At 38.6% G+C, this 20,200-nt stretch overlaps 2 protein-coding genes across 3 annotated transcripts in view; one reads left to right on the top strand and one right to left on the bottom strand.

Annotated features, from left to right (window-relative positions):
- UBAC2 (UBA domain containing 2) overlaps nt 1–20,200 on the bottom strand; it is a 185,828-nt gene that overhangs the window by 79,647 nt on the left and 85,981 nt on the right. The window lies entirely within an intron of this gene.
- GPR183 (G protein-coupled receptor 183) lies at nt 1,838–14,603 on the top strand. 2 transcript variants are annotated; one of them, XM_079778971.1, is made up of 3 exons: nt 1,838–2,003; nt 5,153–5,315; nt 12,874–14,603. In XM_079778971.1, exon 3 carries the CDS (start codon nt 12,892–12,894, stop codon nt 13,975–13,977), a length of 1,086 nt encoding a protein of 361 aa, XP_079635097.1. In that variant the 5' UTR covers nt 1,838–2,003; nt 5,153–5,315; nt 12,874–12,891; the 3' UTR covers nt 13,978–14,603. The 2 variants fall into 2 exon arrangements, with proteins under 2 accessions (XP_079635097.1, XP_079635098.1); XM_079778972.1 differs by lacking the exon at nt 1,838–2,003 and having other exon boundaries at nt 5,080–5,315.

A 20,200-nucleotide genomic window follows, 5' to 3' on the forward strand; every position in this document is an offset into this window, starting at 1 on the left:
ATACAGAAAAGGACGTATATGTATAAGAAAAAGTTGTACTTTTATAGTACAACTAAAAAAATCCTGGTAACTTTCAACAACAATAAAAATATTAAGTCAACAGGCATCTACAACAACAAATGCTGGGAAAACCCCAAGCACTAAACACCCAAGTGCCAGACACTGGGTCAGGTCAGGTTTGTGAACTCATGAAATTATCTTACCCTGAAACTCAACAGCATCTTGCAGGACAATTACTCTATCACCTCTTCTTTATATACTTGACTATTCTAATACCAAAAAAGATGTACATCCAGTTTTCTAGGTACATTTACCTTACCTAGGTGAGTTATTCATTGTATAACAATGTTTTACTTAATAAAAATGATTTCAAAATTAAAAACCAACACATCCCATCAGAATGGCCTTTCAACAAATTCAAAAACTTCAAGTATTCTCCAATCCAAAGTTTAAAGGAACTATATTTTATCATATTTATCCATCAAATCATAAAATCTCCTCTTTCCCCTCATTGGATCTTTTTGAACTGGGAATTATCTTGTTGACCATTTTTAGTTCAATGATTTTTATTTTATAGACTGTGGGGCAGAGGCCCAAAGAAATGTTCTGTTTGACAAGGTTTCTCCACAGTTCTCAGCATTTTAGAGCTAGGAAGAACCTAATTAAGCTTCTAAATTGAATAATACCTCTGAGAGGCTATTTTGACAGATTCTTAAAAAAAAAGGGGGGCCTCTGAGGTCACAGAGCCACAAATTCCTACCAAATGATTCAATACTCTCTACAGAATCTTTCAAAATAGTCATCCAGATTATGCAAGCATCTACTAGTAAATAAGAAACAGCCTACTCCATGTTTTTATGATGCTAACTTTTGGGAACTAAACTCATATTTTGATTTGAAGATTGTCTCCAGTAGTTTCTTTTTATTGGCTTTCCTTCTCTGGAGTTAGGAAGACTGACATATGCAACCTAAACCCTTTTCTACAAGACATTTTCCAAATGCATGATAACAGCGATCACATCCCTTGCTAAGCCTAAACATTCTCAGTCTACTCAATCATTTCTCCTAAGACCTAGGATCCAGACCCCTCAGATCTCAGGCACGCTCTAAGTCATCTGTGCCCTTTGTAAAATGCGGCACCCAGAGCTGAATGAGAATGGCCAGATTGGTCCTGGATAAGTGTAAATATCACCTCTTTTGTTTTGAGCACTATATTTTACTTAATTTAGCTTACAGATAGATAGCCATGTTATACTGTTGATTTAAACAGTCAACTAAAACTAAGGTGGACAGCATAGGTCTCCTTTACCCTGTTCACAAGAGGCTGAATTTTAACTGCAAAATGCCCCCTTCAACTTTTCCCTTGTCATTCCTGTGTCCATGCAGCCACTGCTTCAGTCAAGTTAGCCTTCTGCCTAAAAACATTAACTAATCTCTGTATATATGCAAAAGAGCATCTTTCTCCTACTCACCACAAAAACTTGTTTCTTTCTCATAAGCTGTTGAGCAAATTTCTCATAAGCTTAGACAAAACTGTCAAAGTTGACATTCTTTCCCCCTTAAGACATTTAAAAACTCATAATTTTACACTGACTATAGATATAACATCACCAGTAACTATGATTCATTGATTTTCCTGATTAAAGTCTACTGCTTCAGTCTCTTTCACATAATTTTTTAAATACTTACATCTTTATAGAAAAATTTATAAAGTTCCATAGATATCAGCAATTCATAAATTCCAAGGGGTTTTTGGATAACTATTAAAAAAAAAAATCACTAACAGAAAAATTTCACTTCCCATTTTTTTTTAAAAAAAGTGTACACGCACGCACACATGAGGCTAAGTTACTATGCTCAGTCACAGGGTGACAGAAAAAAAGTCACCACCATAAAAGGATGTCTGCATAATCTCTCTGAGAACAACATGCCAAGGTTAACCTACTTCAGTTTGATCAAATCCTGACTTCGACTGCACAGGGGCCCGAAAAAGTCACCGAGAGGTAAGTGCTACAAATTTTGCTTTTGCAACAAAATCTTTTGAGTTATGAAAAACTTTGCAAGCCTACTTAAGGTACAGGTAAAGGGAAAGAATCTATTCAATAACAAGCTATAAACATTTCTAGCAAAAAATGATTTATTAATATAGTTTAAACTCTCTAGTGACTGGCAGTTCTGATCAGCTAGTATTAAGCTAGGTGAAAGCAATGGATTGTGCCAGAAACATCTTTGCCAAAAAATAGGCTTACTTTGCATTTCTGTGTGAACTCACAATTACAAAAGAACAGTATCAAGTAAATATTGGCAAATAATGCCAAAACTTCAGGATGCTTTAATACGAAGGGAAAGGAGCAAAGCTATTTTAAGATAAGATATCCCTACGCTTAAATGTATTGTATATATAAAAGTTATTCAGCACAATTTAAAAGAAAAGAGTTGTAACATTTTACTATTTGGCCACATATCTACATACAAAAAGTCTTTTTTATATACTTCTATTATTTCTTTTGATATAAACTGATGTTTTTGGTTTATAAAAACATTTTACCAATTTACCCTCTGATCAGTGGCAGTTTGGGCTTCACTGTTTCAACTCTAAATATAAACCATTAATCTGATAAGTAAAAAAAAAAAGAATATCTCTGTTGTTTGCTTTATATTCATTTGATGATCAGTAAGGCTAAACATGCCTCCATATTTTTTTCTAAAACTTGTATGTGCTTAAAAAAAAAATCACAAAACAATGAATTATATGCAGTGTTTTGCCAATATTTATGCCCAGGTTTGGAATGAAGGTAACAGGAACTTTTAACAAATCTAAACTATGAGGAAACTTCCTCCAAAGGAGGGTGTGGTTTTGAGTTTTCTTGAGGTGTCACTGTAAGCATAATATAGTGCAGGGGTTACGAGCCCAGCTCTGGAGTCAGGCTCAAACCTGAGCTGTGTGGCCTTGGGAAGTCATCGGACATCTCCGGCACCAGTTGCTTCTTTTGTAAAGTGTGGAGTAATACCATCGCCAAGTCCTTATAACGCTGGCTCTCAGACTAACTGCTAGGAAACTGTCTGTATCACTATTCTTCCTCCTTCTGCCCATCAACTGCTAAAGGAGGACTCCAACAGGCCAAGTTTCCTGGCCCTATCACTTCTGTGAGAAGCATTTTTTGAACTTATTTTCAGGTCTTGATGGAATATTTTACACACAGACTGAGTCTATGTACGGTTATAAATCTAACTGCGCCACTGTCTGGACTCTGCATTGGCTAGTATTATTTCAGTGCATGTTTTCTCTCTGGGGTTTAATTGTCCTTTTGAACACAACACTGCAGAGAGCACACCACTCTGCAAAGCATCCTCACACACATGCTCACCTAACAAGTGGTGGTGGTGGTAATTTCTTTATAAATTACTTTCAACTAGCTTCCGAGAACTTTTCAGTAATAACATGACCAGACATTTAATGGAATAAATATTAACTCAGGTCACTATATGACTTTCACTCAGTTATGTATTCCATAAGCATTTATGATATCTATTATAGGACAGTTCTGAAACACTCTATGGGATGAAAGTGTTGTATAAGATAAAGCCATCCTCCTTAAGAAGTTTACATTTTAATAAAGAGCTGAGCACCCAGTAAAGGAGTGTACAAACCATGCTGTTCTCCCTGCTACAGTTAAGGGCCTGCTGGAGCTGTAACAGGCCCTAGGGTGTGGTATGTGCTGAGGATGTGTAGTACCCCCAAGTCTGTTCAGTTTCTTAGCCTCCCAAGAAGTCTGCGAAATATAGGCTTCAGCACAAGACGAGATAACGCATGTGAAAATCCTGTGAACACTGTAGAGCTAACAAAGATCCTTGTTGTGTCTTAAAAGCCCAAAGAGAAGAATAAAAACATTTTGTCAAATATCTGCAAATACTTTAAAAGTACTATAAAAATAAATTAATAACATAAAAGCTATCTTGGGTAGCCACCATTTTCTTTCAACAGAAATTTCAGTCCAAATGGCTTCATAGAAATATTGTTAAAAATAGTAAAATCTAAAATCATTTCTAAAACCTTTACTTATTTTAAAATATGCTACAAATTAATGAATTCCTTTATTTAAGTCAACTTATTCCCCCCCCCCCCCCCCGCCTGCCCCGCCCCTTCTTGTCTCCCTAGCCCTCCTCTTCTCTCTTGCGGTAAAGTTTTGAGATGTCTTCCTAGTTTACTTGTGTTCTACCAATAACATTAGATCATCCTGGAAATAGGAGCCAGGAAGAAAATGTATGGCACTGAGCGTGATTACTGCAGCCAAACTGCCTGGATTGATTCTGACACTTAACAACTCGATCTTCACAGAAGTGCACTGTTTCATCCATTCAAACTGATCTGAGAAAGTTTTGTGAGGATTTATGCGAATATATGTAGAGTGCCCAGGGCAGTGCCTGCAGTAGTCTGTGCTTAATAACACTGGTTACTGTTATTAGTCAAGAGCTTACGTTAATCTAAAGAACCCTTGACTGAGGATCAAGAAAACTGGGGTTTTGCTATTCTTCTTTTTATTTTTTTATTTTATATATATATTTTTTTATTGATTTCAGAGAGGAAGGGAGATGGAGAGAGAGATAGAAACAATGATGAATCGTTGACCAGCTGTCTCCTGCACACCCCCTACTGGGGATCGAGCCCGCAATGCAGACATGTGCCCTTGACCAGAATCGAACCCAGAACCCTTTAGTCCACAGGCTGACGCTCTATCTACTGAGCCAAACCAGCTAGGGCGCTATTCTTCTTTTTAAAAAAATGATTTTAGAGAGAGGAAAGAAGAGGGAGAGAGAAACACCGATGTGAGAGAGAAACATCAATCAGTTGCCCTCCGCGTGAGCCCCGACCAGGGATGGAACCCTCAACTTGGGTATGTGCCCTGACCTTATTTTAAAATATGCTACAAATTAATGAATTCCTTTATTTAAGTCAACTTATTCCCCCCCCCCGCCCCGCCCCTTCTTGACCGGGAACCCTCAACTTGGGTATGTGCCCTGACCCTTCAGTGCATGGGACGGCGCTCCAACCAACCGAGCTGCACCAGCCAGGGCTAATGGGTATTTATTGAGCATCAATTATGGGTCAGCTAGAGAGACACAAAATTAACAATATGGTCTCTACTCATAGGACTTCACTGACCAGTGGGAAACAGAAAAAAAGAACCCAAACAACGCATGGTATTGCAGAACAGTGCCCTAGCAAGGATACCTGACTCTGCCTTTCTGCGGGTGCTGCGAGTGAGCAGGAGAGAATAAAATCAGAAAAGCTTCCAGGAGCAGCTGATTTTGAAGTAAGTCTTGAAGGAGAGCAGGAAGTAAGATTACACGACAGAGGAGTGGAGGCAACAAGACAGAAGGAAGAATGTCAGAAAGGCACAGAGTTGTGCAAGAATACAGGGCATCAAGGAATTTAGTGTGGCTGGAGCCAGGGCATCATAAGAGGGACAATGGCCAGAGACACAGTGGGAGAGGGAAGTGGAGCCCAATCATGAAGGAAAGTGTGTCGCAACAGAAAGCTTTCCGTCCGTCACCTGAAGCACATTGTGGGAACTGCTGCAGTGGCTGCAAACAGCAGTGAGGGCTGCCTGAAGGCCAGCAGAGGTGGTGCGAGTCGTACACACAGGCAGAGGACAGACATAACCATGGGTGCAGAGGAGGGTCAGGAGGCTGCAGGCACAGGAAATGCTGGCTGATTGGAGATAGTGGGTGAGGGAGGACACAAGAGTCCTGGCCGCCTCCATGTCCCTGACTTGGCGCCTGTACTGAGGGACACCTAATTCTGTTTGTGCATAAAATAAGGATATTTAATGTTTCTAATTTCTATGAGATAATGGAGACAAAACCCAAAACTTGAAACTCCCTGGAACTTTAAGGAGAAAAGGTACATATTATTTCTAGAAACATTTTGGACTCAGAGGATAAAGATTATACAGACTCAGACCTTCACTATAAAGAGCATTTTTAAATCACACAGCTAGTTATCCTGCATACAGGTCAAATCATGCCTCATGAAAACAGTATTTGTCTTCCTTACACTGAAATGATTATGGTGGGATTCTTGTTTCTTACAGTTCCTAAATGTTATGTCATAGAATTCGAGTCCTTAGGATTACTACCTCCTTTATCTTCAACTTTGACAATTTTCATAGCAGCCTAGTCAGTACTAAAGTTACCGAAAGCCACACAAGGAATAAATAATCAGTGAAAGGTGAAAGAAAAATAGCTGGAACATGTGAAACCCTCGATGTGCAAGTGGGTGTTTAACCAAATAATTTAAATGTCAGGCACCTTTCACTGTCCCATCAATTCCAACGTGAATGTTTACAGAAGCTGGAATTGGTCTTCACTGAGTGTCCACTGAGCTCAGGACACTAGAGGCACGAAGAACTGCAGACTGGCACCCACTGGCCTTGAAACAGTTCTCTGTGAATCGTCCTGTAGATGGGCCTCTGCAGACCCCAGAACCAGACCATGCTGTGGTGGCAGCTGGGTCACATTTCCACAAGCCAGAAAAAGTGAGCTCCAGGGAGGCAGGGCAGTGAGGTCCCTTCAAACACACTGACCAGGGACAACTCTCGACTATAAACACTCGGGCACGTGTGAGGTTCCTTTCTGAGAAAGGACAGGCAGCTGCCAGTGGGTCACCTTTCTGAACAATATTCCCTATATCCTTCCAAAAAATGCATCTAGGACACAGTCTTAGCTATTAATGCAGGACTCAAAGCTGGTTAGGAAAAAAAAAAATCACCTAATAGTGTAGAAAGGTTTATTTTACTAGGTTAACTGGGCTGTGTACTATTAAAGCAGTTGAGTAGCAGCGCTATGAATGTCAGTCCAACTTTGCCAAAGAAGTGAGTGCTAAGAGGCAGTGCCTGTGCTGGTCACAGCCTGTCTGTGCCCTGGGTTTCTTCCCCACAATCGGGAGTTAATATTTCCCACCTGTCTATTTCAGTTAGTCAACTAAAAAAAGATGGGGGAAAAAAAAATCATTGGTTCAGTGCTAGACCCCAGTATGTGTGACACTGGACTGAACGCTAACATCCTGTTGGCTCAGCTTCAAGAACAAGGAGGCTTTGTCAAGTAATTGGCAAATACTTAGAAAACTAGGAAAAGAAGAAGCAGTGATTTCTTTCTTCCATGACTTATGTGTGTCTTCAAGGGCACTAGACAGGGCCTCAGCCTGCTGTCCTGATACATCTGTGCTGGCCTATTTCCTCAGTAGACAGAATCCATCTTATTCCAATAACTCTGAGCCTGTGTCGGCCCCCTCCTTTTCTAGGGATCTGATTGTTCCTCACTCTAGAATATTTCCCTGAATCTTATCTCTAAAATAGCCAAAGGACAGTTTATCAACAGAAATTGGAGAAAGAATTGGACCAAACACTCATTCTTTAACAATATTCAAATATAATTCATATATATATATGTATATATATCCACATTTCCGTGGCTCTCATGGTTGTTTTCGAAAGTGTGCTCCTGAACTTCCTCTTTGGTGCATGCCACTGTGGACACTTTGAGTCAGATCATCTCGATGTGTAAACATTCTTGAGCAGACTTCACCTTATAGAGAAATCATCTCCTATTTATTATCATTTCAGCATGACTTCACCCATTCAATTCATTGCTGAGGCCTGAATATAAACAAAATCACCAGAAGATTAACCCTTTTTCATTTAAGGTGTATGATTACTAAGAGAATAAATACTGGGGGTAATGGTGACTTTTCAGGAATCTTAAAGCAAAAATTAAAGCTGGTATTATAGCACTTATGAAATCTTTGAATATAGTGAAGTTTTATTCTGTTTCTGCCACAAATAAAAGCTAAGGAAATAATTGCCAAGCAATTACTGGGATTGGGATTACAGAAAGCTTCTATGTGTGCCCTGAGAAAAATCACAAAAAGGCTCCAAGTTGGTGTCTAGCGTAAATATTTCCAGAGTACAGGTTACACTAGAGCTTAGACACTTTTCTTAACTATTAATGAATGAGTTGGGGGGAGGGGGCTTTTATTTTTTCCTTTCTGTGGCTAAAAAAACTTGCCGGTTCATGTCAACATGTCCGGTTATGCAAAAATGAGATGATAGTGTCTTAAGAAATATTAGCTACTCTATTAGTAATGAACTCAACTCCAGAGAAAAACATACATAGGCAGCTTCCAAAAACATAAGTAAAAATACTTTGGAGGGTATTTCCCTGTGGAATAACTTGTTTTATGCATGTTTGGATAACAGTAAGTGAAAGGATTAATATTGTATTTCAGAGACAATCCTGAGATGGTTTCCTTTGCTTATTAACAAAAGTGGCAGAGATTGTTGCCAGAGTACCTGCCAGGTACTTTAATTTTAGGAGAAAAGGTGTTCCTCTGGTGGAACCTGAATTAAGGACCCACATTTCATGCAGCCCAGTTACTGTCAGTGCCTTCAGGGCAAAGATTGCAGTCCTTATTTATGTCCCTCGGGGTGGGGCATTAAGGATAGCTTAGGGACCACGCATATGTTCTCACTAGAAAGCATTATGAGGAAATTATAATTCTCAAAGTATTCTAAGGAAAAAATACCTAGAACAAACACTTCGTGCTTTTCTCTATGCCATAAAATGACAAGCAATAGTATTTTAAAGTACAACTTGGTATATCTACCCTAAATAACATGTCAGAAGCTGTTGCCTAATAACTATGAAAATATGAAATACTTAAAATATATTCTAAAGTAAATAAATTAGAGAAAGGAAGTTAGTTAATGAGTTATGAAGAAAAGAGGAATGGCTAAGAGGGGGATTTGCAATCCAAAGGCTGGTTAAGGAGCACTGTAATGAAAAGAGCAAGCAGAAGCCTGGTGTGTGTGAGAAGAAACCACAGCAGAGAATAGTGAGATAACACCTCATACAGATAATAGCACATTCCAAATATCATACGTTCATCTTTCAGTTTTAGGCCCTCGGATATTAAAAGATATCATATCTGTATTTCCAGGACCTCACATATAAAGGCATTAAAAACAATTACTGGTGAACAAAAAAATGGAGTAAGTCGAGGTTCAGGAAAGTAATACTGAATTCTAAGATGATTAAAGAAAAGTATAAAATAATGTCTCTGAGGGAAGATGATAATAAATTGGGAATGACTGACATAAGAATAGGATAACAATAGTCAAATACATGAAAAGATTTTTCTGTCAATTTGGAAAAGATAAAATTAACTAAAACTATAGCATTAATAATATAGATAGATGTAAGCAAGAAATAAAGTAGTATACTAGAGTTGTTGACTAATGAAATCAACCTTTAACAGGTTACTAAATATCCAAATAAACGTATTTCAAAACAGCCTACATTCTTCTTTACCTAAGAGCATTTCTGAAGCATGACATTTACATGACCAAACTATGCAAGGCCTTTTTTTGATTGACATAGGACTAGGGTGGGTAGCACAAGACTCCTCAATGGTCTTCCATTACAGTTCTATAATGTGGTGTCCACAGGTCTGGCTTCCCATTTGGAAAGTCACCTCACATGGAAGTGGGAGCCCTGTTGTCCTGAGGAAGAATCATTCCCCTACTCAGGAGAAGCTGGGCCACGTGGTGCCCAGGCTGTTAATTTACACGTAAAGATAGCCTGAAAGCCTAGGCCGCTTTGAAGGCACAAACTCTCAGCATTTCCAGGGCAGGATGAATTAGCTGACCCTGCCAAGGATGGGAGAGGGTGCAGGCTGGGTTGAGGGACAACGCCCCCCCCCCACCAGTGCACAAATTTCATGCACTGGGCCTCTAGTCTCTATAATAATCACATGGAGAATGATCAGACTCCCAATGTATTTTTTCCCCATTATGTATTTTAAAAAGAAGTTCCCATGAATGTGCTTGGAAATATTTCTCAAAATAACATGTATCTGTTGAGATTTTCAGAAAGCAATTTTTTTTTTTTTTCATAGAAAGTAGAAAAATAAAAGAAGCTCTTGCTGCTGTTCCTAAGATGCAGCCTTTGCCTGGAATTTTCCTTTCTCCCTCGTGTCTAGTCTCAGTTCTTGGAAAGTTACTTCTCACACAAACTGGATAAAGCTTTTTGCTTTTTTCTACATTTATTCCACAATTATCATTCCCATGACTTCCTTTTCAAGAATCACTTCACCTTTTTCTGTACAAAATACAAAGTCCATATTTATTGTGGGGTTTTTTTGTTTTTTGTTTTATTTTCTATTTCATTAATTTCTGCAATTATTTTTATTTGTTTTTACCTTCTTTGGGCAAACTCAGTTCCTTTCTAGTTTCTTGAGCTATATATTTAACTAACCTATTTCAACCTTTTAAAAATAAATACATTCAAGGCTTTGCATTCATCTTCAATGAACTCTTTAGCCATATCCCTCAGTTTTGGCATGTAGCATTTTTGTCATTTAGTACTAAGCACTTCAAAATTTGCATTGTGATTTCTTAACCCAGGCATTCCTTAAAAATGTATTTTTTAGATTCCAGATTTATCCTTTATCTTTTTTATTGTGGATTTATAATTTAGTTACACAGGAATCACAGAAAATGTGAGCTGCCAGATGATGCTTTTTCTGGAAGTTCTGAGATATCTCTGATGACCTTGTAACATAGTCATATTTGCAAATAATGGTCATGAGCCTTCAGCACAAATTCTGTTAGCTTTGAAGTCATGTGGGTAAAGCTACGTCCATAATCTCTTTTTTATCTGGGATATTTGTTTTTTTGTTAATCCTCACCTGAAGATATTTTGCCTTTTTTTTTTTTTTTTTTTTTTGAGAGAGTGGAAGGGAGAGGGAGAGACACAGAAAGAGAAACATCAATGTGAGAGAGAGACATTGATTAGTTGCCTCCTGCACATACCCCAGCCAGGGCCAGGAATAGAGCCTGAAACCAAGGTACGTGCCCTTGACTGGAATCGAGCCTGGGACCCTTCAGTCTGTGGGCCAACACTCTATCCACTGAGCCAAACCGGCTAGGGCTTATCTGGCATATTCTAGTTAAAATCTCGCATTAAGTTTGTGAATTTGCCAATTTCTCTTTTAAATTCTGTCAAATTTGTTGTTACATGCACAATCATGATTATTTTTATGTTCTTTGTAAACTATTCTTTTAACTTTTGTAGTGACCTTCTTTATCCCTATTAATATTGAATGTGCTTTGGATTCTATGTTTTCTGATGTTAATATTGCTACTCTAGCTTTTCACACTATTTGGTACCTGTTCTGCCAAGCCTTTCTGAATCACTTTGAGTTATATCTCTTCTAAGTAGTATAGAACTGGATTTTTAAAAATCCAAACTGATAGTCTCTGTCTTTCAATGTATAAGTCCAACCCATTTAAATTTGCTGTAGCACATTTCTACCCTCTTATTTTGTGTTTTCTATTTACCATTCTCATTCTATCCTTTCCCCCGTAAATCCCCTTTCCTGTCTTCTGTTGATTGATAAGTTCTACTTCCATTTCTGTTCCCTTTTAGTTTAGGTTGTATTTCCGTATTTTAACGATTAACCTATCAACACTGTATTTAATGCACACCTGTAACAATAGTGCAATCCTCTGGTAACCCTGATTGTCTGTTAGAATCACTGTTTTAAGATTGTTAAAAATAACTTAGCAGAGATCCAATTCATTTAATACCACAGTCAGAGAAGCAGATTTGCAGTCAGTGCCTTGGTAAGGCTAGGGAGAGTCCTTTTCCTTTAACACAGAGAATCATCATCACTAAATACACTGAAAATTCCCCTTAACTTTGTGTGACTTTCAGATAAGATTCATGCACATAGATAGTCCTACCAGAAAATTATTTTTCATCTAAAAATAACTTCACAGAACTTATTGCCCAACTCTTCCTTAGTTTTATCAAAGCCTAGCCTCATACACAGAGTTTTACTGTAGGAATTTTTTATTCTTCAACTTAGGACCTGAAATTTCATCCTAACATTATTTATAACAAGCATTGGAAATAATCCAAATGTTCATCAAGGAAATAGCTAAGCAAATTATACTGTAGAATACACATCAAATATCTACATAAAATTTACACATATGACAGACAGATTATACTGATCCAGGAACATGTTAAGTGAATAAAGCAGAACACAAAATACCACATATGTAATGCTTGCTACTATGTGTGAATGTATACTACATGCATGAATGGGGTACCTGAGAAATAATACAGTTTAAAATTAATTTGAAAATTGTCCCTTGAAGCAGCTTAAGTTTTTCCTCTCTCTTTTCCTTTTCTTCTTTTTGGTCAGTTTTCTCATGTTTGTTGTGGTCATCTTCATCATCATCATCATCTTTTTCTTTCTTTTAAGAAAACCTAACTTTCAGTTCCTAACAAAACCTTGTCTTGTTTCTCATACTTTTTTAGGTTAACACAAATCAGATCACTGTGGTAAGTTCACATTTCACTACATAAATGTGTGACTGATTTCATTTCCTGGCAGTGATATGCACTTGGGGGGAAGTCCATTAAAAGCAGGCTTTTATGCTCATCTGAAATGTGGGGTGCTTTACATGAATTTATTCTTAACCAGACAATGATTCACAAAAAGAAGGGGAAAGTTCTGCCTAAAATCTTACTGCACTCCCTCTTGTCACAAAAAAGAAATCCGTCCTGTTTAAATGGTTCTAGTTCCTTTCCCAGGGCTTTGCCAAAATCACCAAATTGTGATGTAAAAACATGAATCTTATTCTGTTCTTCCTGTTACTATATATGTAACCATATTACCCATCATAGATTTTTTAAAAGTATATGAATCTTAAAAATTTTAAGTTAGATCTATAAAAGGTAGTTTATATTGCTTTGAGTTAAATCTGCTTTTCATTAGACTTAGCCTTCTTGTTTTTTTTCTAGAGACCTTGAACACCGCTGATGGATATAAAAATGGACACCAATTTTACTACTCCCTCTACAACTCCTCCGGAAAATGACTGTGACCTCTACGCACACCACAACACAGCCAGGATAGTAATGCCTCTGCATTACAGCATTGTCTTTGTAATTGGGCTTGTGGGAAACTTGTTGGCCTTGGTTGTCATTGTTCAAAACAGGAAGAAAATCAACTCTACCACCCTATATTCAACAAATCTGGTAATTTCTGATATACTTTTCACCACTGCTTTGCCTACGCGGATAGCCTACTATGCCCTAGGCTTTGACTGGAGAATCGGCGAGGCCCTGTGTAGGATAACTGCTCTTGTGTTTTACATCAATACATATGCAGGTGTCAATTTCATGACCTGCCTGAGCATTGACCGGTTCTTTGCCGTGGTGCACCCTCTGCGATACAATAAGATGAAAAGAATTGAACATGCAAAATGTATTTGCATATTTGTCTGGATTCTAGTATTTGCTCAAACACTCCCACTACTCATAAAATCTATGTCAAAGCAGGAAAATGAAAGGACAACATGCATGGAATACCCAAACTTTGAAGAAACAAAATCTCTTCCCTGGATTCTGCTTGGTGCATGTTTCATAGGATATGTGCTTCCACTCATAATTATTCTCATCTGCTATTCTCAAATCTGTTGCAAACTCTTTAAAACTGCCAAACAAAACCCACTAGCTGAGAAGTCTGGTATAAACAAAAAGGCTCTCAACACAATAATTTTTATAATTGTTGTGTTTATTCTCTGTTTCACACCTTACCATGTAGCAATTATTCAGCACATGATTAAAAAGCTTCGTTTTCCTGATCTCCTGGAATGTAGCCAAAGACAGTCATTCCAGATTTCTCTGCACTTTACTGTATGCCTGATGAACTTTAATTGCTGCATGGACCCTTTTATATATTTCTTTGCATGTAAAGGGTACAAGAGAAAGATTATGAAGATGCTGAAACGTCAAGTCAGTGTATCAATTTCCAGTGCTGTGAAGTCAGCCCCTGAAGAAAATTCACGCGAAATGACAGAAACTCAAATTATGATACATTCCAAGTCTTTAAATGAAAAATAAAAGGGAATTAAATCTTGGATTTATAGCAAAGTAAACTGTATGACAAACTTTGCATGACTTTTTTTATAAAGCAAAATGATTATTCAACTTCCAATTAAGATTCTTCCAAATTCCTTTCTTTGGGCACTATTTCCCACCTTTATCTTGGAAGTAAACTCAAGTTTTTTACACTCAAGAGAACGACATAAAGCTAAGATCTAATTTGTAAATGGAATGTAATACCAAAAGGAAAGCAATTTTAATAACTCTCAGTATAAGAGAGTTTTATGTAAATGAAAAATTTAATCATTAACATTTCCTGCCAACAATTTGGCAAAAGAAAAAAGACTGTTAAGATTGTATATTGCCAGTGTAAAAATGTTAATATTGTAATATATTTCTTTTTTTGATAATGTATTTTTTCAATCCATGTTTTGTTTTATTCTAAGACTTTATTTCCTCAATAACACAGCTTTCTGTTTTGTTTTGTTCTGAGTCATAAAATTTTATTTCAAAAAACTCTTTTGGAATAAAGAACAGGATTCTACAAAATTATGAGTATGCTCTTCAATGGTCACTGTCAACTAACAGCAGGAGTTACAAGAACACTATAATTTAGCAGTAGATAGATTTGGAAAGCAACATTATAGTGCATGACGATGCTGACAGAGGCAATGAAAGTATTGAGCTCTTCCTCCAGACAGCCCGATAGTGTTTAAGAGCCAATGCTCAGGAATATGACTAGGGGTCTATGTGGAGGTACTAATTGGGAAGAGGGTCCACTTGCTAAATTCTTCTTGGGAATAAAAAAATATATACAAATATACTTGGTTTTTCTTGTGTATCTAGGGGATCATTTCTCTTTTTTATTCATAGATACCCTGTGCTTTTCAGTGGTCTGGGTTACCAGAAAGGGCAGGAAGGATGAGCAGCAGGTGGTGGTAGAGTTGCTGCTTGCCTAAAAAGATAGGGAGTAAAATGCAAAATTATAAACACAGACTTCCCAGGATTCTTTGCAAGGTTATAATGTATATTTGCTCAAGTGAGTAGCTTAGTATGAGTAGCATGACCTTTGTAAGTATAGTCACGCTGTCTGCCAGCTCAAATTTGTTTCACTCAATCCTGAACTACTGCAATACAGTATCTGTGTTAGCAATGACATCAATTTTGGTAATAGAACACAAATAAATTAAATGCTGTATTATGAGTCATACTTTAAATTTTTATTAGGTTTTATATCCTGAAAATATTTTAAGTTCTTATCTTACTCATTTTCAATTTTTAACCTGTAAGAAAATTAATCTTAATGGTTGATTCAACATCATTTGCTGAATACTTTCAGATTTGTATTGCATTAACTTCACAAAGAGCTACCTGACCTTATAGCCACTGACAAAAACAGACACTGATCTTTGAAACGCTTTATGGAGACAGGTGAGACCACATGCATGGAAGTCAGAATCTTAGCGCCTTCCCTTCATCTGTAAACTTTCCCAAGTGAAAGAGAAGAAAGAGCAACACATTAAATTTTTATGCATGCAGTCATCTGAGTTGGGTCCCCAAAGAAAAACAGTGAAAGCTACTGAAGGAAAACCAGAAATAAAGCTTCCTTAATTCCAGAGTATCTTTATGATACACCCATTCTATGGCTACATTTGAGCATACACTATTGTATGTATGAACCAACAAGCTGCTTCATAGCAGATGAAAGAGTCCTCTCAGTGCTAATGGGGTCAATTCTTAAGATCCTTGAAACATAAAAGTAAGTACCTATGTCACTTGATAAAGGAATTATGTATTCTTTTATCTGTTTAGTTTTCTTCCTTCTTTCTCCACTATACCACACATCTATAGAAATGACTTTATCCAATCATCAGTAGCCATATTACCAAAATGGTAAATTGTAACCTATCTCCAACTAATCTTTTTTTTTTAAGTCTATGCTCCAGTGACATGCAGCTATTCACTCTCCTTCAAAAGGCCCATACTGCCTATTTCATTCATGAAGCCACTGTTCACACATGGCCTTGGGGCACCTTCCCATTGTCTTGTATAATTAGTAGGCTTTACATTTATTTCCTGTGCATTTCCCTCACAAATAGGTAATGTAAACTAGGAGAACAGGAACAGTGCTGTATAACTTATGTATTCTGTTACAGAACAAAGGAGGTGGCCTTATTTGAAAATCACACCACCATAAGTATTTTCTATATGAATCAGGTGATATATTATTAACAACTTTAAAAATAATAAGTAGCGAGAAAAACTTACCTACGCAAACTGATAGTTATATGGCATTTAACCATATTTACCTCTTTCATAATTGTATGTTTATTTCCAAAAGGCTCATTTGGTTAATTTTTAAAAAAAACACCTCAAAGCTATTTAGGTTAGCTATTTATTGATGCTTCAGTGGTAGCACAGAATAGTACAGATAGTATAGGATAGTACAGATAGTAAATGTTATATGTTAGAAATGGTATCAGGTATATATGAAGAGCTCAATAATTTATAAAACAGTCCATACATTATATGATGTCTTTCTTTAAACAATCCTGTGAAACAGGACGAGTAGATGGTATCGGCCACCCTTTATAAATAAACCTAAGAAAAGGCACCTGGTAAATTAGAGGCAGCATAAGGAATGTAACCCTAACTCCAGAAAGAATGCAGAACTGAATCACATAGACCAAAAAAGTATTAGAAGGTTTGTTTCATTATATACCATCAGATAATCTATCCTTAAATAGGACAAATAACCAACAGTAGGTAGATTATAAACTCAGCTAGGCTGTGGGTTTGTGAGGATGACGATGTTGTCTGTTATATACACAGCATGACACAAAACCTGGCACACAGAAGCTTCTCAAATATCCATCTCATCAGACAGCACCTGTTTTGTACTATTACTAACAATATTCTAAACTCCTACTGAAATATCTGAAGTTCTTCATTTCTGAATGAAGTGAAAAGAAACTCCATAAATGCTTAATTATATGTTAGAGCATATGTTATCCTCTAAGACCCTGCAATTTAAACTAGACCTATTAAAAGATAGAGCTAACTGCCCAACAAGTAGATACAGAAATATGTTTTGCTTGGAAATAATTTTTATATTTCAAGAGGCAAAAGGCAGTGACACCCACCAATCAGTAAAAAGAATCAGACAATTTTAAAAGGGGAAGCATCAATCTTAAATTAGCCTTTAAAATGGTCTATTCTGGTCACTTTTACGCCCATTGTAATTTGTTATTCTTTGCAAAGCTAAAAACATTTGTTCATTGACTATTCAGGTAAGAGTGAAAAAATGGAAGGCTGATCTGTGACAAGTCCCATTCTTCTGAATCCAGGGAGGACTAAATGCGCTCTGAGAACTGCTGCCAATGGAAGTCTGTTTTACACAGAACTCTGAAAAACTGATCACTTGAAAGATAATCCCCAAATTTCTTTTCAAATAAAAACTCAATTAGCTAAGAAGGAACAATTATTATCCATTTACTACATTCCACTTTTTGGAACACTTGACAGGTATTATCTCATTTAATACTCACCACTTTAAGAGATGGGTACAATTATCTCCATTTTGCTGATGAGGAAACTAGAGTGCTAGGCCACATGCAGAGGTGGAGCCAGGAATTAAATCCAAACCATCTGACCCAGTGCCTGTAGCCTGACTTGGAAAAGGAGGGTGTCACCACATTAGAAACATGTCCATTACGAGGTGGCTGTATTCCTCTACTTGCTGTGGCCTCCTCTGCCTTGGACATTTCCCATCACCACACTGGAACTTCAGCTCATCTTCTTTCCCCATGGGGACCCCCTCAATTCTTTGCAAACTCAAGCTTCTTTCTCTCAGTCACCCACACCTGACCATCCTTCTCTCATCCTTGGTATTTAGCCAGTGAATCTTACTTGGGTTTTCTCCTCTTGCACTCTCTCTTGCCCATCTTTTTCTTTGCCCAATATCATCATCCTAGTCCAGATGCTGGTGTCACAGACATGTTACTACAACTTCTTTCCCACGTGCCCCCTCAACTAGAGTCAGGAATGTTTGCCTTCCTATCAGAGGCTATAGTGGAAGCAAGCAGATTAATGATAATACTACATAATAAAGCAGTGGTATGCAAATTGACCATCACTCCAACACACAAGATGGCCGCCCCCATGTGAACACAAGATGGCTGCCACAAGATGGCCAGCAGGTGAGGGCAGTTGTGGGCGATCAGGCCTGCAGGGGAGGACAGTGGGGGCGACCAGGCCAGCAGGGAAGGGCAGTTGGGGGTGACCAGGCCTGCAGGGGAGGGCAGTTGGGGGCGACCAGGCCTGCAGGGGAGGGCAGTTATGGGTGACCAGGCCTGCAGGGGAGGGCAGTTGGGGGTGACCAGGCCTTCAGGGGAGGGCTGTTAGGGGCAACCAGGCCTGCAGGGGAGGGCAGTTGTGGGGGACCAGGCCAGCAGGGGAGAGCAGTTAGGGGCGACCAGGCCTGCAGGGGAGGGCAGTAGGGGGTGACCAGGCCTGCAGGGGAGGGCAGTTGGGAGTGACCAGGCCAGCAGGGGAGGGCAGTTAGGGGCAATCGGGCCGGCAGGGGAGCAGTTAGACATCAATCAGGCTGGCAGGGGAGAGGTTAGGGGGTGATCATGCTGGCAGGCAGAAGCGGTTAGGGGCAATCAGGAATGCAGGCAGGCGAGCGCTTGGGAGCCAGCAGTCCTGGATTGTGAGAGGGATGTCCGACTGCCTGTTTAGGCCTGACTGCCCGGGATTGGGCCTAAACAGGCGGTCGGACATCCCTCCAGGGGTCCCAGATTGGAGAGGGTGCAGGCTGGGCTGAGGGACACCCCCCCATGCATGAATTTCGTGCACCAGGCCTCTAGTAACAATAATAAATGCTTGCTAACAATTACATGGTACAGTGCTCTAACACATGTGTGTATGTGTGTGTGTATGTGTGTTTCCTCACTCAAGCCTCACAACTCACAATAATTCTGTGAGATTCTTTCCATTACAATTCATGTTATAGATGAGAAAATTATTCCCCAGCAAAGTTGAGTAACTTGCCCAAGGTCATCCAGCTAGTAAGTGGGAGAGCCCGACCCTAGACTCTGGCAATTCCAGGGTCTACACTTTTAGTCATTATATCTCTTAAACAAGTAGAATTTATACCCAGTTCCTCAGAGAGCCTTGGAAGAGACACTGCTCACTGAATACTCTCACTTGAGGGGCATGTGTGACTACTTTTGGCCAGTGGGTGGGAGCAAAAGTGACATGCCACTTTTAGGCTGAAACATTAGAGAGCAGTGAGGAATATTCTATCCCGCTCTTCTCTCCTGCCATAGTGACCAGATATGTTCTAGGACCTTTGTTAGTATAGGTCCTTGAATGAGTAAATGGAGAATTCCCCACTCCTGCATCCCATCCACCTGTGTTAGTTAAGTAGTGCAAACAAGAAATACACTTATGCAGCAATTTTCAACTGGTGTGCTGCAAGAATTTTTATTTAATGTTATTTAATTTTTCCTTTTATTGAATTTATTGGGGTGACACTGGTTAACCAAATCATACAGGTTTCAGATGCACAATTTTATAACACATCATCTGTATACTGTAGTGTGTGTTCATCATCCCAAGTCAAGTCTCCATCCATCCATCACCTTCCCCTACTCCCCACTCTCTAGCAATCACCACACTGTTGTCCATGTCCATTAATTTTTCTTGTTTTTTCTTTTTTGCTCAGTATCTCCAACCCCTCACCCAGCACCACCCGCCCCCACCCCTGACAGTTGTCAGCCTGCTCTCTATCTATAAGTCTGTCTCTATTTTGCTTGTTAGTTCATTTTATTCATTAGATTCTACATATGAGTGAAATCATATGGTACTTGTCTTTCTCGGAATGGCTTATTTCACTTAGCATAATGCTCTCCAGGTCCATCCATGCTGTTGCAAAAAGTAATATTTCCTTCTTTCTTTCTTATTTATTTATTTATTTTTAAATATATTGTTATTGATTTCAGAGAAGAAGGGAAATGGAAAGAGAGAGAGATAGAAACATCAATGATGAGAGAGAATCATTGATTGGCTGCCTCCTGCATACCCCACACTGAGGATCGAGCCCGCTACCTAGGCATGAGCCAGTTCAAAACATGACCTCCTGGTTCCTAAGTCTACGCTCAACTACTGAGCCAGGCTAGCCAGGCTCTTTTTTTACAGCCAAGCAGTATTCCATTGTGTCAATGTACCACAGCTTTTT

The sequence above is a fragment of the Cnephaeus nilssonii genome, assembly GCF_951640355.1.
Source record: "Cnephaeus nilssonii genome assembly, chromosome: 8".
Classification (NCBI taxonomy): Eukaryota; Metazoa; Chordata; class Mammalia; order Chiroptera; family Vespertilionidae; genus Cnephaeus; species Cnephaeus nilssonii.